Below are 24,079 nucleotides of genomic sequence, written 5' to 3'. Positions count from 1 at the left end.
TCATTGTGGTGGGAAGAGGTGGAAGAAACTCTCTAGCAAAGCCAGTGGGTTAGAAGGAAGCCCACACCCATTGCTTCCACTACACTGGGCTCTACCACTTTCCAGAGTGTAGGGGTGGAACTGAAGGCCTCTCCGTGCTTTATCAATAAGTCCCAAGCTAGGCTTGAATGTGGAAATTCCTGCTTTCCAGTCCCACTTGGCTCAGTGATCTCTTACACAACCTGACACTGTGCTCAGTAGAAAGCATGCATGCCACCTTCTCACGCACGCAGCGGTGGCTTCCCACAGCTCCCCACCATCACTTTCACTTATTTATTTAGTGCTGGTTAATTGGAGATAGAGGCTCAGCTCAGAGTTTTCTGAGTAGGCTGCCTTCCAACCATGATCCTCAGATCTCAGCCTCCACAGCAGGTAGCTAGGATCACAGGCAAGCACCACAGGTTCGGGGACCAGGAGTGTGGCCTAGTTGGTGGAGTGCTTGTCTAGCAGGCAGGGAACCTTGGGTTTGATTGCTCGGTTCCACCTACGTAGAAAAAACGAAGTGGTGCTGTGGCTTAAGTGGTACAGTGCTAGCCTCGAGCAAAAGAAGCTCAGGGAGTGTCCAGACTCTGAGTTCAAACCCCAGGACGAGCAAAAATAAAAAAAAACAACAACCCACCACCACCAAGAAAAAGAACCACAGGTTCCCGGCTGATTCAAAAGATAAGGGCCTGCTGTGTGCCAAGGGGTTCTCACCGGGTTCCTCGCCCACACCACAAAGGCCTCCACCTGCCAGAGTCAGCGCCCACCTCGGGGCTCTGGCCTCGGAGGGTAAGGGCGGAGAGAGTCGCTGCGCCAGCCTTTCCTTTAAATACCGGCAATCCGCCGACAGCGCGGCGCCAGGAGCCTCCTCCCGACCACGGCCGGCGGGAAGGCTCCTGGGGCCACCTGGCTCCCAGCCCCGCCCACATCCCGCGTAGGGGCGGGGCACGCTCACCTCCTCGGCTCTGATTGGCTACGGCGGCGGAAGCTGGCCGTGAGAACGCGCGGGGCTTCTCCCGGGTGGCGCCGCTCCTGTCATGGCTGCCTCCTGGTGCTAGTTTCCTCACATGGAGTGGTAGCTCCGTGAGGGTCCCCGCGGTGTCTGTCTCCGCGAGATTGCCGCGACTTGGGGCTCACCTTCCTTGACTTTTCAGGTCAATCCTGTGACGCTCTCGTAGGAACCTGTGGTGGCGGCAGCCGTGGCCGGGGTGATGTGGACTCCGGAGCTGGCCGTGCTGAGGGGCTTTGCCACTGAGGCCGAGAGGCAGCAATGGAAACAAGAGGGGACTTCCGGACCAGGTGAGGGGACATCGGGCCGGGGTGACGCGACATCCTAGCCAGGTGAGAGGCGCTTACTTGCCAGACTTGCCGGGAGGACCGAGGATGCCCGGCGGATTCTCTCGTCTTGGGTCCACATCACCCACCCCAGAATGCGGCTTTGGGGTTACAGACAGGGTGGACAGGGCCTCAGACTAGGTGCGATTCTTTATTCCAAATTTCTCACTGCCCACGTTTGCTAAGGACAAGGGCAGTGAATAACAGTGAATGTGTTCTTAGTCTTTACCATTTATTCAGTCATGCCATCCCAGTGATAGATTGTAAGGTAGAATCGACTCTTAAGCCTATCTTGCAGGTGGAGACATCCAGGCACAGGATGTCTGAAAAGCTGAAACGAGGCAATAAAGATGGGATTCTTGTGAGCAGTGTACATTTACTGGGAGATGAGGAGAATATTTGCGGCTGTTTAGTTGTGGGATTTAGGCTGCATTCAGCAAAGAAAACAAGGAACATCCAAGAAGCGTGTGTGTGTGTGTATGTGTGTGTATAAGAAGTAGCAGGAGGGAGGACGTTTATTGTTGAATGGTTATATCTGGTTGTCTGGAAAAGTTTTGTGAGAGGTCAGAAGAGGAGATTTCTTTTAAAAAATTTATTTACTTTTAGGTACTATCATGTGAAGATAAGTTTAGCAGGAAAATCATAAGTAGAAAAATGTTAAAGGCTGGAATGTGCCTTGGGCATATGAAGAGATAGCAGGGTGGACCAGTGTTATGAAGGGGGAGTAGTGAGGGCAGGAGGGACCAGCTTGTGAAAAATCCTAGGATCCTGCCTAAGGACACTTTTATGCTGTCAGTTGAAACCTGTCAGTTTCCCAGCAGAAGGGAAATAGGACCTATTATTATTATTATTACTATTATTATTATTATTGTTAATTTTATTGGTATCATATCCACGTTACTGCTCAGAGTCAGGATAGGATAGCCTCTAATTCTAGAGGAGGTAATGATTTCTAGAATGAGAGGACTCTGTGCTTTGTAATTAATGTACAGCAAGATGTGGGATTTAGGCTGCATTCAGGAAGGAAAACAAGGAACAACATCTTTTTTGCTACTCAAAATGGTATTTAGAATATGAATTACCCTTTAGCGTATGAAAAAAATTTTTGACTTATTGGACTAATTTGATTTTTATATTGCAGAAAGTGGATCTTTCTTACAGTTGCTGTTAGAAGGGAGCTACAAGGCCATATTGCTACATTCAATGACTCAGAATATCTTAAATTCAACAATGGTAACTGAAGAAAAGATTGACAGCTACCTGGAAAAACAGATAATGTCATTCCTGGATTGCTCTACAGATTTGGATGAAACAGAAAGGTAGAATATTAATTAAAACTTTCATAGAGGAATAGACTTTGAACAGATATACTAGCAACTTTGAATATAGACATGAAATGTGTAAATGTCAAGAATGCATGTCAGCACCTTCTGAGGCACTGATTTTAGCAATTGTTGAAAAGTCTGAACTCATGGACTACCAATCATCTGGGTAAGATCACTTAATTAGAAGATTATCTAAAATGAAGGCATAAAGGTTAAGAGTTTTATACATGAAATTGGTCTATAATTAGATAATAACTGAACCCTCTGAGCTTCCAGATGTTTAGGTCTGGTAGGTTTAGACCACAGACAGAATGTTAGATTTTATTTCCTTTTGGCTTAAATGCATGTCCCCTTCATCTTGTTATTTCTAGATAACAGTGATACATATAAGTACTTTCATTATGGTATAGATTGTCTTTGGGGTAATAAGAGAACTTCATATTCTTATTGTAGAACCTTTACTTTGCCTTCTTCTATTATAGTTTATGTAATTTTATAGGGTAACTTGTAGGGAATAGTTACACAACAGTGAAACCTAAGCATTTAGGGGGCTTTGATTGTATTATTTCAGTTCTGTTAATATGCCTTTTCCTTTTCTTAATTATCTATGGGATGTCAAATTTAATTATCTTGATAACACGCTCTGTTAGTATCATATGTAGGAGGAATAGTTTTATTTAATCTTTCAACAAATAACTGTTTAAAGTAGTTTGTTGAAGTTGTAAAAATGAGCAAGGTGCCAGATGCTGGTGTCTCATACCTCTAATCCTAGTTACTCTGGAGGTTGAGATCTGAGGATCGCAGTTTGAAGCCAGCCCCATGAGACTCTTACCTCCAACTAACCACTGAAAAACAGGAAGACAGGAAGTGGTGCTGTGGCTCAGGGACCAAATTCAGGTCCTGAGTTTAAGCCCCACAGTGTGTGGTGGTGGGGGATGAGTAAGGCATGACCTGTATTCTAAATAGTTTAACCAGGAGAATTATTACAGGTTTTTAAAATTTTCATTAAAAATGGACATAATTCTTCTTTGTTTGTTTTTTTTTCTCTCTCTGATTTCTTGATGATTTACACCCCCTCTACTTTACTCTTTTGGTTCTTTTATGGAATGGAGACTTGCTATCTATATTACACAGTCCTGCCTCAGTCTCCCAAGTGCTGGCTGGTAGATGTGCACCATCATTCTTGGCTCATTCTCATTCTTGCTCTCTGATGTGTTTGCACTTTTCAAGCAGCTAGCCTTGTGGAGTCAGGGAATTCTTTCTCTTTCTCTCTATCAAACTCATGCACAGAAATATATTATTCCTTAGGAGACCAGAAGTCTCTTAAAAAGAGTCAATTCAGGGGCCAGGAGTCAGGGGTTAGTAGTAGAGTGCTTGCCTAGCATGCACAAAGACCTGGGTTTGATTACTTGGTACCACATACATAGAAAAAAGCCAGAAATGGTGCTGTGGCTCAAGTGGTAGAGCTCTAGCCTTGAGAAAGCCCAAGTGCCCAGGCCCTCAGTTCAAGGCCCAGGTCTGGCAGAAAAAAAGGAAAAGTTAATTCATTTGACTCATTTTGGTGCATTTGAGGTCTAAAGCATATTCTCAGTTTACCTTAAAGATTTTATTTTATAGTTAGGGCAGTTCTATCAAGGCTTTAATACAAATTTCTGCACATCCCTTTTTCCTGTTTCCATACTTCTAACTACTGGTTCTTTGTTTCTTTTCTCAACTACTACATATTCTTTGCTGTCAATTCTGTTGCAGTTATATTCTGGCTATCATAAGTCTTTTTATCTTGAAATTCTTTTTGAGGAAAATACTAGGAGCTGTAGAAGAGAGTGTTACTTTCTCTTCAGAATGAAATGCTTAGATTCGCCAGCTATTAATTCATTTATTCCCTGCCCCCAATCTAAACTAAATTTAAATTTAAAAAGCCACATTGGGATAATAGTTGCAGTATTGGATATTACAGATCTAAACTGTCTTAAGTCCCAGAATTCTTTTTTGTCAGGACTCAAGGATAATTTCAGTTAACGTTGTTTTCTTTTTCTTTTTTTTTTTTTCACCTATTTTCTTTGTTTTATTTTCAATTAACAGTGTTTTCAGTTTCTTAATAAAGCTGAACTTAAATAGTATGTGTGTAATCCTGGTTTATATCTGTTTTCTTAACCATTCTTTGCGCAGACAGCGGCTGGTCTTCCTGCTTGGTGTGAGCAGTTTGCAGCTCTTTGTCCAGAGCAACTGGACGGGCCCCCCTGTGCACTCGTACCCTCAGGACTTTTTGCCTTCTCTCTCCTTCCAGCAGTTCAGTGAGGTATGCCTCTCAACAATACCACATGCAACCATCATTGTATTAGTTTGTTGTTGTTGTTGCTGTTGGCCGTGGGGCTTGAACTCTGGGCCTGGGTGCTGTCTCTGAGCTCTTTTTGCTCACAGCTAGCCCTCTTCCACTTTGACCCACAGTGTTTTCTTGTGGTTAATTGGAGATAAGAGTCTTATGGCTTTTCTATCCAGGCTGGATTTGAACTGTGATCCTCAGATCTTAGCCTTCTGAATAGCTAGGATTACAGGCATGAGCTGTTTGCACTGAGTGAGAAATTATTTTTATTGGTTTGTCGATGTGGGAACCTTGCCGGCTGAGGAATTATTTTTAAGGGAGTTCTTTTCCCTTTGCTTTGTCTATCTTATTGAAATGTAAACAACTTTCTTTAAGATGGACCTTTCCACAAAACCTAGAGGAAGCACACTGGAACTCAGTTGATGGATTGGGAGGAATGAGAGAAAAAAATGAGAGGAGTGATAATGAATCAAGATTCATTGCACTCATAATGTTGAATTGTACCCTTTTTGTACAACTACCTAAGGATAATGAAAATATAATTAAAATTAAAAAGAACTCAGTGAGAATGTCCCAGAGGAATAGTACCCAAACAAGTGTGTATCTTTTCCCTTCCTGGGGTATCACTAGGAATTAATGTGGTTACTCATTGACTTACTGTATTCTTTGCCTTATTTATTAGAGAAAGGGCACTCTCTGCCATCTGTGCTGCTAGTGTCTGTGTTCCTATGGGTAAAAATTTCTTTTTATTTTGTTGTGTTGTGGCAGCTGTTAATATTCTATAGTCCACATTTTTTTAAATATATTTTTTATTGTAATTAATAGAAGGGTTACATGATATTTGCCAGATAAATGGTGCCTTAATTCCCACACATTGATACCCTTTCACATGTCATGGTCCCCATTTCCCTTCCCCCCTCCCCCACCCCTCATCTTGTTTTCCCCGTTCCCTATCCAATTTCAGATAACCAAATACAAATATATCCGATATATCAGGTAACAAAGTGAGATAGTGTAACAATATGAGATAACCAAGGGACAGTAGAAGTGATTAGAGATAACATAGTACCTTAAGAACAACAATCATTAATTATATGGCTTATGTTTACATCATATTTTAAATGACAAGTTTAACAAACAATTGTTCAAGTAGGAAATCTCCAATTACATTCTCTGGGATATAGTCCACATTTTTTATTTATTTTTTTATTTTTATTTTTTTTCATTTTTTTTATTGTAATTAGTAAAAGGGTTACATGATATTTGCCAGATAGAAGGTGCATTAATTCACATACATTGATACCCTTTCACATGTCTTGGTACCCGTTTCCCTCCCCCCCCCCCAGTCCACATTTTTTAAAATTGCATTTTATTGTCGGGATAAGGTACATGCCTCAGTTACATTCATAAGGTAATGGGTACATTACTTCTCGAACCTTGATGCCCCCTCTCATGTCTGTAGTCCACATTTTTAAACACAGGTGCTTTATCCGTGTGGAAAATCTCTGTTCAGAGAAATAGATTTCTCAAAGATATCCTGCTTTTCACCTCTAATTATAGTTATATAAGTTCTCAGTTTATTTTATTTTTCTCATCTCTTGTCACCCCTCCCCTCTCAGTTTTTCCTTCCTATCTCCACTCATAAGTTTTGTAGTATAGTACCTCTTCAACATAGTTTCCAGGGAGTACCACGGCTGCGTTTGTTTCCCTTTGTCCTTCCATTTTTGAGTTCCTCCTTACCCTCCCAAACACAGATAAACAAACAAGGCAAAAAGAAAACAAGAACAAGAGTAAAGGAAAAAAACCTTGTTTCCATTTCCTGGAGTTCATTTCAATAAACGGAGGCACATAGGTGTTTCACCTTTGTGTTCCTCTCCCTATCTATCCATCTATCTATCTATCTATCTATCTATCTATCTATCTATCTATCTATCTTACCAGTCCTTCTGGCTTTTTTGTATGTATATACCGAGGAATTGAATCCAGATCTTTGTGTATGCTAGGCAAGCACTCTACCACTAGGCCAAACTCCCGGCCCTCCTCTCCTTATTTCTTTAGTTCATTTTCTTTTTTCCTGAGACAGGACCTTGCTGTTGCCATGTTACTTAGTGTTGGACTTGAACTTCTAGGTTCAAGAGATCCTGCCTCAGCTGGGACTGCCAATGTATACCACTGCAGCTGGCTTACCTTTTCAGTTGTTTACTGTGTGGTTGAATCTCTTGTTTCTGGAAAGGTGGAGCTTCCTCTCTTTCAGGGCAGGTTTGATTTGTGGATTTCTGAGGACCTTTGAAATACTATAATTGTGTGCTGTCAGTTGCTCTGTCATAATCTAGTGTCCTTATTTCAGAGTGAATTGACTAGAAATTGTGTGGAAATCTTAGATGTTTGTGTGTGTGTGTGTGTTTGAACTCAGGGCCTTGAACTTGCTAATCAGGTGCTCTACCACTTGAGCCTGTATGCATTTATAAAACATATAAAGATGAATCCTTGTTAAATTCTGTCATATTAACTTACAAATCTTTTTTCAGGCCAAAGAACTAGATACAGTAGTCCTGAGCCTGCTCATTCTAGATGGTGAATCAGTCTACAGCTTGACTTCAGTGCCTGCACTGCTGTTACTAGCTCGTATTATCTTAGTGAATGTAAGACACAAGCTGACAGCTATCCAGGTAAGACAGAGAATCATGAGATCCACATCCTCATGTGACTCTTGTGCTTGTTTAACATCAGATTATAGCTGTGATACTGGCACTGTCTTGGCATATTTTGGCTTATGTTTTTCAGTACTTGGGTTTGGACCTAGTGTCTTGTGCTTGCTAGACAGAGGCCCTTCCACTGGATTATTCCTTTTTTTTTCCCCCAATGCTTTAAAAATCTAAAATGTGGTTTTTGTTTTGGATACTGCCATACCTGTCTACACAGTATTTCTAAAGGTAAAATATAGACATGGGTTGTACTATATTGGGACTTACTTTCCAAAGCATTTAATCTTACATCCTGAGTTAGTAACTCTGGAGAAAGGATATCTTGGCACTGGTTGCTCACTCATGTAATTCTAGTTACTTAAGAGGCTGAGATTGGAGGATCATAGTTTAAAGTCAGCCTGGTGAGGAAAGTATGCCAGACTCTCATCTCTAAATAACCACCAAAAAGAGAGAAGTGGAGCTATGATTCAAGGTAGAACCCTAGTATTTTTATTGTTGTTGTTGTTGGTTGCGGGGCTTGAACTCTGGGCCTGGACACTATCTCAGCTCAGAACCCTAGTCTTAAGCAAAAAAGTTTAGGGACAGCATCTTGGCACTAAGTTGAAGCATCAGGAGCAGCACCAAAAAAAAAAAAAAAAGAAAGGAAGGGAAGCCTCTGATGGCAACTTTCATGAGAACCAGAATTAGTTGTGTTACAATGATCTTTTATTTATTTTTTAGTTTTGTTATAAAGGTGATATATCAAGGGGTTACAGTTATATAAATTCAGTAACAAGTACATTTCTTTTTGGACAGTATTACCCCTTCCCTTACTATCTTCCTAATTTTTCTCTTCTGGGCCCCCTACAACTTGTAGCACAAAGATTTGGGTTAGATGGATTAGCACTTTTTTTTTTCCTTTTTGCCAGTTCAGGGGCTTGGACTCAGGGCCTGAGCACTGTCTTGGGCATTCCTCAAGGCTAACGCTCTACTATTTGAGCCACAGCACCACTTCTGGCTTTTTTGTATATGTGGTACCGAGGAATCAAACCCAGGTCTTCGTGCATTCTAGGCAAGTACTCTACCACTAGGCCATACTCTTGGCCCCAGATTATCACATTCCTTAGCAAGTGAGAGGTGATCTTCAAATGTCAAAAGCTTGAATTAAAGTCTTTTTTCCTATGATGATCTCAGATGGCCTTACAGGTTGTCAGTTCTAACGAAGGTACAAGCTAGTGAGGCTGCTAAATGGCAGCCTTTTTTGCTTTGTGTAATTAGTAATGGATGAGTGAGTGAACCTATTTTGGGTTTTGTCAGTTGAAAACTTGTATTATTAATGTATTAAACACAATTTGAAAAATCTCAGCAATTTAGGAGCATTAATAGACATGATAAACGCAGCTGATAGGCTGAGAGGTATCATCTCATCTTTTGCTAGATACTGAAATGTCGGGGTTTTTAGCACTCTTTGCCTCCTGACCAGCAGGAAGGGCAAAGAAAACACGCCCCGACTAAGACACCATGCCACTTTCACCCAGCCCTCCCTCTCCAGAGGGAAGACACAGAGGGGCCAGGGAGAATGTCACAGCAGACTCGTTTAATGGGAAAATACCAGGGGCTAAAGTAAGAAGCAGGATTGTCTATTAACATAAAAGTAGGTAGGACAGGGGGAGGTAGGTGCGGTCAGAGAGGGCAGCGGGGCCAATCCATGGGTTCCAGGTAGCCTTATTCTACATCACAAACCATAGCCAAACCTCCCAACCAGGAGACAGGCGGGTTAGATCTCCAAAACCAGGAAGTGAGCACTGGGCCACGAGGCAGGCCTTTTACCCTTGATGTGACGTGCCCCACACTAAACAAATTTGACTTCTTAAAAACTTGTTTTCTTAGGCTGAGCGCGGTGCCTCATGCCTGTAATCCTAGCTACTCAAGAGGCTGAGATCTGAGGATCAAGGTTCAAAGACAGCCCAGGCACAAAATGACCTGAGACTCATCTCCAATTAACCTCTAGGAAAAGGGAAGTGGGGCTTTGCTCAAGGGTAGTCTTGAGCTGAAGAGCTCAGGGACAGTGCCCAGGCCAAGGGTAGGGCTGTAGCCTTGAGGTGAAGAGCTCAAAAAGAGCTCCCAGGCCAAGTTCAAGCTCTATGACCCACAAAAAAAAAAAAAGAAAAAACAAACAAACAAAAAACAAACAAAATTTGTTTTCTTGTAATTTATCTTGATGCAGAAATAATTCTGCAATATTTTGCCTTTCAGTGAAAACATTATTCTTTCTCCCTCCTTCCCTCTCTCCCCACCTTCTTCTTTCTTTCTCTGTCTCTTTCTGTCACAGGGCTTGAATGTTGGGCCTGGGCACTGGGCCTGGGCGCTATTTCTCAGCTCTTGAGCTCAAGGCTAGCATTCTACCACTTTGAGCCATAACACTACTTCCAGTTTCTTGGTAGTTAATTGGAGATAAGAATCTCATGGATATTTGTGCCTGGGCTAGCTTTGAACCATGATCTTCAGATCTCAGCCTCCTGTAGTTAGGATTACAGGTGTGAGCCACTGGGCTCAGCAACATCATTCTTTTTGTTATAATTTTTTTCTTTGTGTCTTTGTTTATCATCTTCCCCCTCCTCCAAACCCTCAGGTCTGGGGCTTGAAGTCAGGGGCTGGGTACTGACCCTGAGCTTCTTTTTTTTTTCCGCCAGTCCTGGGCTTGAGCTCAGGGCTTGAGCACTGTCCTTGGACTTTCTCAAGGCTAGAGCTCTACCATTTGAGCCTCAGCACCACTTCTGGTACCTAGGAATTGAACCCGGGTCTTCGTGCATGCTAGGCAAGCAACCTACCACTAGGCCAAACTCCTGGCCCCAATCCCTGAGCTTCTTTTGCTCAGTGTTAGCACTCTACCACTTGAGCCACAGCACCACTTCTGGCTTTTTCTGTGTACGTGGTACTGAGGAATCGAACTTAGAGCTAGGCAGGGTAGGCAAGCACTCTACCACTAGGCTGCGCTTCTGGCCCCAGTTGATTTTTTTTGTGTGGTATGATTCCTAAGAGATATATCATGTTGTCTATGATGATATTATTTTTGTGGGACAATAGGTTTAATGTAATATGTGTTTGCTGAGGAAAATGTTTGTCTTTCAAGGCAGACTGCAGTTCTTGTTCTGTTGCTTTATAGTTGTGAGAATTTGCGCTAGATAGATGATTTCTCAGAAAATCAACTTCCTTCTTTATACTGCAGGGGGAATCAGTGCATTGAGGGGTGACTGACTACCACATTCTTCCTTGTTCTTTGTGAGGTTCTTGGCCAGTGTGACTTCTCACTCAGACTATTCTGTAACCAGAGGTAGAATCAGGAGAGAGAGTTGAGAAATTGGATAAAGTAAGGTTTTTACCAATACCTCAGTGTTTCCATAAAGCACTTCTTAACAAGTGAAAAGGGCACTTACATTGTCTGGAGAAGGGGTAGGCTGCTTTTATGTGTGCTCCACAGTCTCCTCCCCCAGGGAAAGCTTTTGGCTGAAGAGTTAAAATTTATAGGTCGTATTTTCAAGAGTTCAGCCTCTTATGTCATAGATTTCCTTAAAAGGATAATCTTTTCCACTGGAGCCACTAAATTCCCTAGGAAAGAATAAGCTGCCAGACCTGACTCACTTGTAGCTAATTGAAGATAAGGGTAGATAACTGAAATGTAGTCTAACTTTGCTAGCCTCAGGGAACAAAATGAAAAATGACTAGAAGCTGGGTGCTGGTGGCTCACGCCTATTATCCTGGCTATTCAGGAAAAACACAGTTTGAAGCCAGCCTGGGCAAGAAGGTCCACGAGACTCTTACCTCAATGAACCACCAAAAAGCTGGAAGTAGAGCTGTGGTTAAGTGGTAAAGTTGAAGGCTTGAGCAAAAGAGCATAGGGACCATGTCAAAAGTTGAAGGCTTGAGCAAAAGAGCATAGGGACCATGTCTAAGCCCTGAGTTCAAGCTCCAGGACTGGTACATATATAAAAGACTCAATACCTCTTTCATGTTAGGTAATTGTGCCTTTCCTTCAGTAGATTGGAGAAACAATAATAATTAGAAAGAACTTCGTTTGACCAGGAGTTTGGCCTAGAAGTAGATTGCTTGTCTAGATGCACGAAGATCTGAGTTTGATTCCTTGGTACCACGTATATAGAAAAAGCCAGAAATGATGCTATGACTCAAGTGGTAGAGCTCTAGTCTTGAGAAAGCCCAAGAACAGTTCTGAGTCCCTGAGTTCAAGCCCCAAATGAAAAATCTCAATGAAAAATCTCAAATGAAAAATCAAATTCATGTAAAACAGTGCTTGTAGTAACAAGGTATGTTTTCTTTTTCTCCCTCCCCCCCCTTCCTCCTTTTCTCCCTCCCTCTCTCCCTCCTCCTCCCTCTTCTGTCTATCTGTCTGTCTGTCTGTCTGTCTGTCTCCCTCCCTCCCTCTCTCTCTCTCTCACTCTCACTCTGTGTCTCCGTCTGTCTTTGTCTCTCTTTCTTTCTCTTTCTCATCCCCTGTATAACAGAAGTGAACCATTGGTGCTTGACTAGGTGTGACCTATTACTAGTAGGTATTGCTGTTAAGAGAAGGAAAATTAGGGTCGGGAGTTTGGCCTAGTGGTAGAGTGCTTGCCTAGCATGCATGAAACCCGGGTTTAATTCCTTGGTACCACATACATAGAAAAAGCTGAAGATGGTGCTGTGGCTCAAGTGGTAGAGCTGTAGCCTTGAGAAAGCCCAAGGACAGTGCCTAGGCCCTGAGTTCAAGCCCCAGGTCTGGCAAAAAAGAAAATTAATTTCTTGTATCTTCATGTAATTGAGGCTAAATAACTATAATTACTTTAGATGATTCAGAAGTACTCATTTTTTCATATTTGAATGAGCCAATCAAAAACATGTATTATGTCTTGTATATGTGTAAGTATATATAGAGGAAAGTGTATCAACTTTGGCATTGATGTTTTTAAGATGACGAGACTGGCATTGGGTTAGTGGAAGAGGCTTGCCCTCTTCACTATATGTGCTTCTGTACTGGACTATAGTTGTCTCTTATTCTTTCTTTTTTATTTCTAATAAAAATGTATTGATACATAAGAGTAAGTATCAAAGAATAAAAGAGCTTGCTCTTATATGCTCAGTCTATGTATCAGTTACCCCAGTATATAAAATGTAGTTTCTACCATTAAGGTGGAATGAGTCATTTGAAAAACTAATGCTGTGCTATGTAGTAGAAGTGAGAGATCATGGTGTATATCACTAGTAGCAGGCTTCATGGGGTGAGCTTTCCTGAGGGTGTGGAAGGAGTCTTTCCAGTTTGGAGAGTATCTGACTCTGAACTGTGTCTTTCTCCGAGAGGACATGCAGATGAAGAAGAATGTAGAGACACCATGGATGTCTCATGTCAGTATAGTGCAGTGCGTTTACAATGGCAGAGTCACCTACACCAGACCTCTTTTTTTGGGGGGGTGTATGTGTGGGGGTACCAGTTCTGGGTACCAGGACCTGGGTACTCTACCACATTAGCCACAGTTTCAGTCCTGGCTTTTTGGTGATTATTTGGGGGTAAGAATCTCATGGTTTTCCATGCCTGGGCCAGCTTTGAACCATGATTCTTAGCTCTTAGCTTCCTGAGTAGCTAGGATTATATGCATGAGCCACTGGCATATACCTAGCACTGGAGGTCTTGTGGGAAGTCTCATAATGGAGTTAGAATTGTGCTAGAATGGTGATGATCTGCCACAAAAGAGATAGTAAGTTTGAAAGGACATTAGAAAGTCAGTTGTCTAAAAAGGAAAGAATACAGGTTTCCAGAAAATGGATGTAAGGAGTAGATTTCAGTACTGTTGAAATATAGTAGTGGATGGAGAAGATTATTTACAATAAATTCTGAATGTAAAAAAGCTAAAAATTAGTACAAATGTAACAGGTATCTTCTAAAGAGTCCTTTAATTTCAGCTTATCTGTTTTTTCCTAGAGCTTGCCTTGGTGGACTTTGAGGTATGTGACTATCCATCAGCAGTTGCTTGAGGAGCGCTCACCTCAGCTTTTTGCTCTTGCTGAAAATTGCATTGACCAAGGTATGGCAGATTTTCCTTCCATGTGAAATATGATTCCCTTCTTCTTTGTTGCTAACACATTTTTTAAAATTATTTTATTTGAAGTTGTTTCTATTTTTAAAAAGAAAAATTCAAGTATCACATATTTTTAGGTGGTAACAGTAATATTTTTTAGGTGAAAAGTAAAGGTTGGCTTATCTTTTTTTTTTTCTGCAAAAAGTCTTTGATTTAATGCTTTTGCTAACAGATTTTTTTCCCCTTGGGGCTTGAACTTGGGGCCTGAGTGCTGTCCCTGAACCTCTGTGTACTCAAGGCTAGTACGCTACCACTTGAGCCACACTGCCAATAACGTTTTTGTTTTTTACTGAGTAGTTTGTTGGGGATAAGATTCTTACATACTTTCCTGCCCAGGCTGGCTGCGAACTGCAATCCTCATATCTTGGGCTCTTGAGTAGTTAGGATTACAGGTGTAACCCACTGGTGTCTGGTGGCCAAGTATTTTTATGATCAGATTTTGCCAGTTGAACCATGTATATTCCACTTAAACTGGACACTGCTTTAGGTTGTGGGATGTGTTTCTGGTATATGAGAAATGTGTTTTCTATCTCAATAATGGTATCTAGGTTAAATTTTGACCAAGAGTTTTCAAAAGTATATTTTAGAAGTTATAGGAAAATTCATCATTTATTAAAACTGTATATAATTTTGAAAGTGAAGGAAAAGGTCACATTGTCCAAAAGAAAATGTACATATTACTTCAATTATGAAGTGGTAATTCCTTTGTATGATACCTTAATAACAACAATAAAACATTATTAATAATAATAGTAATAATAATAAAGAGCCATGTGCTGGTGGCTCATGTCTGTAATCCTGGCTACTGAGGAGGCTGAGATTTTAGGATTGGGGTTTGAAGCCAACTTGTGCAGCTACGTCTATAATTCTTCCGGCTTTTTTTTTTTTTTTTTTTTGGCCCCTTTCTCTTTCTGGCCCCGCTCGCTCCGGCCCTGCTCGCTCCGGCCCGGCTAGGCCCCCTTTCTAGCTCCGGCCCCGCTCGCTCCGGCCCCGCTCGCTCCGGCCCCGCTCGCTCGCTCCAGCCCCGCTCGCTCCGGCCCGGCTAGGTCCCCTTTCTAGCTCAGGCCCCGCTCGCTCCGGCCCGCTCGTTCTGGCCCCGCTTGCTCCAGCTTGCTCTTGGCCCCCGCTCGCTCCGGCCCGGCCCTGCTCCTGGCTTGCTCTGGCCCTGCTCGCTCCGGCCCGGCCAGCTCTCGCTTGCTCCTGGCTCTGCTCGCTCTGGCCCCGCTCGCTCCGGCCTCGCTGGCTCTGGCTCGGCTCGCTCCCCGCACGCTCCGGTCCTGCTCGCTCCGGCCCTGCTCGCTCCGGCCCCGCTCGCTCCGGCCACCACTCAGTTGGGCTCTGTTCACTTCAGCTCAGCTCGCTTCTTTCGCTCTCTGTCGCCGTCGCAGTCTTGTCTCTGCCACTTTTCCGCTTTGGTTGTGTCTCGTCTCTGCCACTTCGGCTTGGTTGTGTATGTGGGATACCGAGGAATCGAACCCGGGTCTTTGTGCATGCTAGGCAAGCACTTTAACCGCTAGGCCAAACTCCCGGGCCCCTTTTTTTTTTTTTTTTTTTTTTTAAGTTTATGTGGTACTGAGGAATCGGACCCAGAGCATCATGCATGCTAGGCAGGCACTCTACCACTAGGCCAAACTCCAGGCCCTAAGTCTGTGAACTCTTGAAATTTTTTTTTTTTTCAGTTGTGGGACTTGAACTGAGGGCTTGGGCCCTGTCTCTGAGGCCGCTTTTTCATTCAAGGCTAGTGCTCTACCACTTGAGCCACAGCCCCATTTCCATGTGAACTCTTCTATATCAAATTAACCCCAGAAAACTGGAAGTGGAACTGTGGCTCAAAGTGGTAGGGCACTAGTCTTGAATGAATAAGCTCACTGCCCGTGAGCAGGCTCTGAGTTCAAGCCCCTTGACCAAAACCAACAAAGGAGAGTTATTTGGAACTGCAGAAAAACTCAACTCACAAAAAAGAAACAAAACAAAAAGTATATTCAACTTTGACTTTTCCTTTAATAGGGATGACTTATTTACTTACTTACTTACTTACTTATTTATTTATGCCAGTGCTGGAGCTTGAACTCAGGGCCTGAGCACTGCCCTTGGGCTTTCTTAAGGCTAGAGCTCTACCACTTGAGCCACAGCACTATTTCCAGCTTTTTCTATGTATGTGGTATTGAGAAATCTAACTCTGGTCTCCGTACATATTAAGCAAGCACTCTACCGCTAGGCCAAACTCCCAGCCTGACTATTTTTTAATTTTTTTTACAAAATAAAAGATTAAGTAGAACTTGGAGGAAATTAAGGCTCAGTGCCCCACATAGCAGACATATTGTCTTGATTTTGGTTTACTTAAATGGAAAAAACAAAAGCAAAACTGTCTTCAAAATTATCTCTCCTGGCCGGGAGTTTGACCTAGTAATCAGGTGCTTGACTAGCATGCACAAAGATCCAGGTTCGATTTTTCGGTATCACATATACAGAAAAGCTGGAGAGGTGCTGTAGCTCCAGTGGTAGAGCTCTAGCCTTGAGGACAGTCAAAGGACAGTGCTCTGGGCCTGAGTTAAAGCTGCAGGACTGGCAAAAAAAAAAACAAAGAAAAACAATCTTCTCTCCTTTATGTTGTATCACTGGTTTTTGAAATTAAGTGAGAATGACCCTGTTAGTCAACAGTGCAAGGGGATGAGCTTCTCATTCATGAAATTGGGTAAAGTGTGGGAAGCCAGGAATGAGCTGAGTGTTATTGATCTTAATGAAAGGCAGAAATGATTTCCTAAATGACAGAGAAAGCATTTGGAAGAAGATGGCAGTAATGTCCGGTCTACGGTTGTTACATACATATAATGATCTATACTACATAGAAGTATATGTGTGTGTGTGTGTGTGTGTGTATGGAAAATTGGTAATTGAGGAAACTAACATAAAATCTGTACTTGTAGCCATGTCTTTACCTCATCTCAGTGGCTAATTTTAATATCATGGCCCTTACAAATTATGGAAAGGAAACTTATCTTTGTATGTCTTATTAAAAGGTAGGAAGCAGCTGGTATGCTTTAAAGAGAATCTAAGAGTTAAAATTAGATTGGAAAACAAATGGTTAACGTAGATATTGGAAAATATGACTCTTGAGTGACTCATTTCCCCCAGGGGCTCCTCTCTTTTATGCATTATATTTTAGGAGATCTTTCACTTTGCTATAAGACTAGAAATTTTTTTATGTTGCTTTTCTAGGCTAATCAACTACATTTTCATTTTATCTGGTCATAAATTGGTGATTAGACATAATTAGACATTTTGGCTCAGCCTAAATAGGTCAGCAGATAGTATTTAACTGTAGTATTTCATAAACACTTATATTGTAAAAATGTTTTATTCTGGGATTTGACCCAAATGATGACCAATTATGGCTGAAATACTGTTCAATGTCCAGAGAAGCATATTTTATAAACGAGGCCTTGAAGGATCATCAAAACATTGGTGGTAGTTTTTTTTTTTCTTTAAGGCCTAGGAGACAAAAACAAAGGATTTTATTAACAACTGTGTTCATCATATTCTCATTTAGGAATGTTATGTCATTATAGTGAAATCAAGCCTGTCAGCACAACTTTGCTGGGTGCTTACTTATGTGAAATGAGCATATTAGGATCTTGAAAACTGAATTCCTAGACACAGGCACTGAATGAAACCACAATTCTCTAGAGATAACTTATGGGCTCACAGCAGCTTATTATGGGGTGTAATTCTGAAAGTCCCTTCCTTCATACAATACATGAAATAGAATATTACAGTTTTATTATTTAGATATGAACTCATGAAGTTACTATCCCAGAGAAAAAAGGATAAAATGTTTTGTCAGCTGGGACATCTGTAGGCATCTGTATGACTTGGGTTAGATTATTTCACATCAAAAGAGATGTACAAAAGATTAGTCTCTTAGTTACTGGTGAATACATTGATTTTTTTCCTCCCATGGACTTGATACTTTGGAATGAATGTTATAAATGTCCTAAATATGATTATCTGTAATTATAATTATACATGGTAATTTCATTTTAACATAGAATTAAATCAATCTCATGGTTTTAGAATATATTTTAAATGTACGGGTTGACATTTCCATTTAGAAGATCATGAGTTTTGATTTCAGAGAGAACCTACAGATTTATTAAAATAATAAATACTACATATTGGGTTAGTATGCTCTCTCTTTTTTTTTTTAGAAGTATTTAGTTTTATTTTATTTTGAATGTTGGTCTGGGAGATTGAACTTAGGTCCTAGGTGCTGTCTTGAGCTTTTTTTTTTTACTCAAGGCCATTCAGAGCTCAGCCTCCTGAGCAGATAAGATTATAAGTATGAGCCACCCACACTGAAAAGAATTTTTTCTCACTTTCTTTTGTTTGTATGTTGCCTTTAAAGAACTAATTAGTACCTGAATTTTAAACTTCTTTAAGGCAACATTTTGTAATACTTGACACACACCTGAAAAAAAAATGATAGAATCAAAAGGAAAAAAAATTGCCAGATCTAGAGCTTTAACTCAGGACCTGGGCACTGTTTCTGAGCTCAAGGCTAGCATGCTACACTTGAGTATGCTCTCTTTTGATTTAAACTTTTAGTCATCTAAAGCTTATGTATGTGCTCAAAGTTGACTCACTGTTTTCCATTGTTCTGTGTATCTAGCCAATTCTTAATCTTACTAGTTTTCCCCTGAGGGTTCATATCAGTCTCTCTTTTTCATTCCTACAACTCTTATCCTGGTCTGAAATCTTTGGTCTGAGAAGGTTCTTTAAAGATCATCTTGTCCAGCTAATTCATTTGACAATTATCAAGACTCAGAAATTGCCCAAGTCCTAAAACTATGACCTGGAGTTTCTAACTCCAAGTTCTATTTACTATTTCCATTACCTTTCCTCAAGCTGGTCAGCAGGGCAGCATTTTAGTAACTAGTGGTAATAGTGTAGCTACACTTCTGTGATGTATATACCACATCCAGCACTGTTCTATGTTGACTAGTTTATTTTTCACATCCATTCAGGGAGAAGGAGCAGGAATATGCTTTTATTTATTTTTTGGCCATTCCTGGGGCTTGAACTCAGGGCCTGAGCACTGACCTTGCACTTTCTCAAGGCTAGAGCTCTACCACTTGAGCCATAGCACCACTGCTGGCTTTTTCTGTGTAAGTGGTACCAAAGGATTGAACCCAGGTCTTCATGCATGCTAGGCAAGCATTCTACCAGTAGGCCAAAATCCCAGCTCTAGAATGTGCTTTTTAAAAACTGCTTTTGAAGTCCAGGTAACAACTGAGATTGTAAATGTATAGTTGAAGATATTTCTGTGTTATATGTAAATTATAATCAAGGTAATGAACAGGACACTGCATATTAATGTCTGACTTTTAGTTCCAGTCCTGTTACTGATTCCCTCTGTAGTCTCTAGCAGTTCATTTTGCAAACCAGTATTACTTCCTTTTAAAATGATTGTTGAGGGCCTGGAGTTTGGCCTAGTGGTAGAGTGCTTGCCTAGCATGCACAAAGACCCGGGTTCAATTCCTTGGTACCACATACATAGAAAAAAGCCAGAAGTGGTGCTGAGGCTCAAGTGGTAGAGCTCTAGCCTTGAGAAAGTCCAAGGACAGGTTTCATGCCCTGAGCTCAAATGCAGGACTGGCAAAAAATAAATAAATAAATAAATAAAATAAAATGATTGTTGACTCCTTCCCAGATATAAAGTAATGTGAATTTTTTGATGTGAACATATATATATATATATGTTTAGCATCTCATTGACCTTAATGCTGGTCACTTGGAAGCCATTTCTAAAAGTTAGCTCCTCTTTTCCTGGACACTTTCAGAGATTACTTTGAGTAGGAGCTCATACCATTGCTAGGACCCATGATCCTACAAAGTGCTTTGTTACAGAGAGACCTTGGAAAGGTTACATCCTATGTGAAGACTTGGAGCATGTTTGTGTGATTTGGAATTCCAGTAGGTTAGAATGGTGAGAGTAAAAGTTTTATGATATGGATTTAACAAATTCTGCCTATCTTTGAAGGCACTAGCTTTCTGACTATGCTCTGTAACTCTCCCAGCTTTGTGATTTCCTCTTAGTCACTCACAATTCGGAATCGGATTAGTACTAATTGTTATCTTTAATTCATGGCTGCGTAATTCTCTTCCGTATTTTATTTTACTTTATTTTGTTGGTTGTGGGGTTTGAACTCCAGGCCTGGGTGTTGTCCCTGGGCCTCTTTGTGCTCATGGTTAACACTCTACCTCTTGAGCCACAGTACCACTTGTGGCTTTTTGAGTGGTTAATTAGAGATAAGAGTCTCACAGGGACTTTTCTACTGGGGCTGGCTTCCAACCTTGGTCCTCAGATCTCAATCTCCTGTGTAGGTAGGATTACAGGCATGAGCCACTAGTTTGGCTTTCTACCTCATTTCAATGGGAGCAGAGCTTAGATGTTGCTGTGGGCTAGCATGACTCCAAGAACATATAGTAACTCAGAAGTCAGTGAACAAAGGTTATAGTGACAGCAGAGAGGGAAGCATTTGGGAAGTTCTTTTCCTTTTCCTCGGTGTGTAGCATACTTCATTTTATGTTTATGATGAAGTCCTGTCTTCTTTGGGTCCCAGCTTTAAATGTAGGTCTCCCATTAGGTTGCCTACTTTGAGTATATCTAGGCCTCATCTATGACTTTGGAGTTACTGGCAGCTGTCAGAATAGAATTGTGAGATCTGTTACAGACAGAGAAGAATATGGCTTCATGTGAGCTTACTTCCTAAGGCTGAAGTTCTCACCTAGTTTTTGTTCTCTGAGAATTGCTTGTATTTGTTCCCAATACAACCATTTACAGTATATTAAGAAAATTAAAGGGGCGGGGAGTTTGGCCTAGTGGTTAAAGTGCTTGCCTAGCATGCATGAAGAGCCGGGTTCGATTCCTCGGTACCACATACATAGAAAAAAGCCAGAAGTGGTCTGAGGCTCAAGTGGAAGAGCTCTAGCCTTGAGAAAGTCCAAGGACAGTGCTCAGGCCCTGAGCTCAAGCCCAGGACTGGCAAAAAAAAAAAAAAAAAAAAGAAAATTAAAAACATGAATCTGGCTTTATAGTGTTGTTACTGAGAGGAAAGCAATTGACCATGTTGCTAGAGTCTAAACACTAAGCTAGCTCTTTAAAATTACTAGAACCACCAGCTGGGCACACTAATAGTTCAGTGCCTGTAATCCTGACTACTCAGGAGGATGAGAGCTGAGGATCATAATTCAAAGCCATCCTGGGCAGGAAAATCCATGAGATTATTTTTTTTCCCAGTCGTGGGGCTTGAACTCTGGGCCTGGACGTTGTCCCTGACCTTTTCAGCACAAGGCTAGCATTCTACCACTTTGAGCCACAGTGTCACTTCTGCTTTTCTGGTGGTTAATTGGAGATAGAGTCTCAGGGACTTTTGTGCCCAAGCTGGCTTTGAACCATGATGCTCAGATCTCAGCTTCCTGAGTAGCTAAGGTGATAGTCATGAGCCACTGGTACCTGGCTTCATAAGACTCTTTACAAGCTCCATTTAACCACCTGAAAAGTAGAAGTGGCACTGTTACTCAGAGTGGTAGAGTGGATTAAACCCCACAAATGACCCCCCCCCCCCAGGAAAGGGTAGGAGGAAAGGGATATATAGATATATCAGGGCTCAAGGCTACTGCTCTACCATTTGAACCATAACACCCCTCCCAGTTTTCTGGAGGTTAATTGGAAATAAGAGTCCCATGGACTTTTTGTGCCCAGGCTGACTTTGAAATCCTTAGAAATCAGCCTCCTGAGTTCTCCTGTTTTTTTTAAATTAACAGTATTTGGTGCCTGAATACAGAAGACATTCAGAGCACTTGTTGAAATAGAAAGTAGTCATACACATTTAGCTATGTGGTAAGCTGGATAGTATTTTTATGTTATTAGGACAACTTAAATTTGGTACTCTTGTGTGTGTTAATGCAGAAATGGCATTTGTTTGATAATTGAGAGAATCTTAAAAAAACAAAACTTGGCCAAACTTCCTGTCTCTTCATTTTTGCATCTTGAACCATTTGGGAATATTACTATTGTTGACAATGAAACATAGTTGTAGCAGTTACCAGTTGTGCTCATACCATAGAAGGCTGTTACATCTCTGACAAGAATGGCTATACTCAGGAATAATAGGTAGGACAAAGAAAAAGAGTTGATAGAAGGAGACCTTCACTAAGAGTAACAGTGTTATTAGGCCCAGCTTTTCCTGAGTCTGTTTTTCATGGATGAAATGGCCTCAAGTGTTTAAATTAGTGGGAGGTTTGTATATTGGTACCTATATGTCTTTTCAGATAAATAATATATGAACAGACTTAATCTTTTCATCTCAGTCCAGGAAATCTCTCAAAGGGCTGGCAGTGCTCAAGGATAGTGTGCTATTTCTTGAGTCACAGTGCCACTTCTGGCCTTTTCTTTTTTCTTTCTTCCTTTTTCTTTTTCTTTTTTGCAGATCCTGGGGTTTGAGGTCTGGGCCTGGGCACCATTCTTGTGCTTCCTCAAGGGTAGCGTTCTACCCTTGAGCTACAGCACCACTTGTGGCTTTTTCTGTGTATATGGGACTGAGGAATTGCACCCAGGGCTTCGTGCATGCTAAGTGAGCACTCTACCACCAGGCCATGCTGCTGGCCACTTCTGGCTTTTTATAAGTAGTTTATTGGAGATAAGAGTCATGAATTTGAGGTGGGAGTTTGGCCTAGTGGAAGAGTGCTTGCCTATCCTGCACGAAGACCCTGGTTTGATTCCTCAGTACTGCATACATAGAAAAAGCCGGAAGTGGTGCTGTGGCTCAAGTGGTTGAGCTCTAGCCTCAAGAAAGTGCAAGGACAGTGCTCAGGCCCTGAGTTCAAGCCCCAGGACGGGAAAACAAAATGAAAGAAAAAGAAAAGCAGAGAAAATCAGGAATGCCAAGCCATTATTCATTCATTCTTGGATACTCATATTATCTTAGACATACATGGATGTGTAGTACTAATTTACCTTTCTTGCTTTCTCTCTCTCTCTCTCTCTTTTTGCCAGTCCTGGGCTTGGGCTCAGGGCTTGAGCACTGTCCTTGGACTTTCTCAAGGCTAGAGCTCTACCACTTGAGCCTCAGCACCACTTCCAGCTTTTTTCTATGTATGTGGGGTACCGAGGAATTGAACCCGGGTCTTCGTGCATGCTAGGCAAGCACTCTACCACTAGGCCAAACTCCCGGCCCTCTCTCTCTTTCTTTTGCCACTCTACCACTAGGCCAAAGGAGTGACCCTACTTCTTCTCTATGAAATTAATTCCACCTTCATCAAACTCTGTAATGTTAAACTGATAGATTCATTTGGAACTTTTTATCAACATTCTGTAGTGTCAGATTGCTTGTAGCCTGATTCACATATGTGCCTAGGAAAGAGCAGCTTTCCGGATCCATTCCTAGATTTTTGAGGGGTAAACAAGGTAAGAAGTGATGGCATAGCATCCTTCGTTGCATTTTTGGAGCATATGTGTGCTCAGAGAATGCAAACTGGCCACTGTTACTGCATTCATGTTCTTTACTGTCTACATTTAAAATTCACCTAGAGTATAAAGTGTGTAGTAATTCTTAAATATTGTACACTTAACATTTCACTCATCATAATCTTCAATTTTTCATCTTTTGTTTTACAGTGATGAAACTGGAGAATCTGTTTGTAGATGATTCATGTCGATATTTGGCTATTCAATTCCATCTGGAATGTGCATATGTATTTTTGAATTATTATGAATATAAAAAAGCAAAAGATCAGTTCAGTATTGCTAAAGATATCAGCAGATTGCAAATTAACTTGACAGGTGAGATTTTTATCTTTTGTGAATAATTGGATTTTATGTTTGTGTTGTATACTTGTATGTTATCTCTTTTTGTTCTTTTCCCTTTCCCCCCTCTCCTATCTTCCTTTTCTCCTTCTTTCCTTCTTCCTTTCTTTATTTTACTCTGTAACCTTAGCTGTATGTGAACTTGCAGTTGAACCTCCTGAGTGCTGGGGTACTAGGTACATATCACCATGTGTGACTTAAAAAGTGATATTTTTTTCTGGCCTATTTCTTGTTTCGTAAAAATGCATTACAAAGATTTTATTTTAAAATAAGCTTTACTTTCAAGTTTTTGGTGGTTTTAAGAGAGTCTCATGGACTTTTCTTCATAGTCTTGATTTAAACCTTAATCCTTAGATCTCAGCCTCTTGAGTGGGCTAGGATTACAGTTACAAGCATCA

General features: G+C 41.3%; 1 protein-coding gene across 2 annotated transcripts in view; it reads left to right on the top strand.

Moving 5' to 3' along the window:
- Positions 1–1,052: 1,052 nt before the first annotated feature.
- The window catches only part of Ttc27 (tetratricopeptide repeat domain 27), a 132,462-nt gene continuing 109,435 nt past the window's right edge, over positions 1,053–24,079 (top strand). The window contains exons 1-6 of one of the 2 annotated variants that reach the window (XM_090337187.1): positions 1,053–1,320; positions 2,498–2,675; positions 4,851–4,980; positions 7,533–7,673; positions 13,657–13,759; positions 23,493–23,657. In XM_090337187.1, coding sequence (XP_090193313.1) covers positions 1,233–1,320; positions 2,498–2,675; positions 4,851–4,980; positions 7,533–7,673; positions 13,657–13,759; positions 23,493–23,657 — 805 coding nt within the window. In that variant the 5' untranslated portion in view covers positions 1,053–1,232. Of the gene's footprint in view, positions 1,363–2,497; positions 2,676–4,850; positions 4,981–7,532; positions 7,674–13,656; positions 13,760–23,492; positions 23,658–24,079 lie in introns of both variants that reach the window. The other variant, XM_090337189.1, reaches the window with a different exon arrangement.

Source organism: Megascapheus bottae, chromosome 7 (assembly GCF_031878675.1).
Source record: "Megascapheus bottae isolate mThoBot1 chromosome 7, mThoBot2.hap1, whole genome shotgun sequence".
Classification (NCBI taxonomy): domain Eukaryota; kingdom Metazoa; phylum Chordata; class Mammalia; order Rodentia; family Geomyidae; genus Megascapheus; species Megascapheus bottae.
The sequence above is the reverse complement of the archived record's forward strand: the minus strand, read 5'-3'. Positions and strand labels throughout refer to the sequence as shown.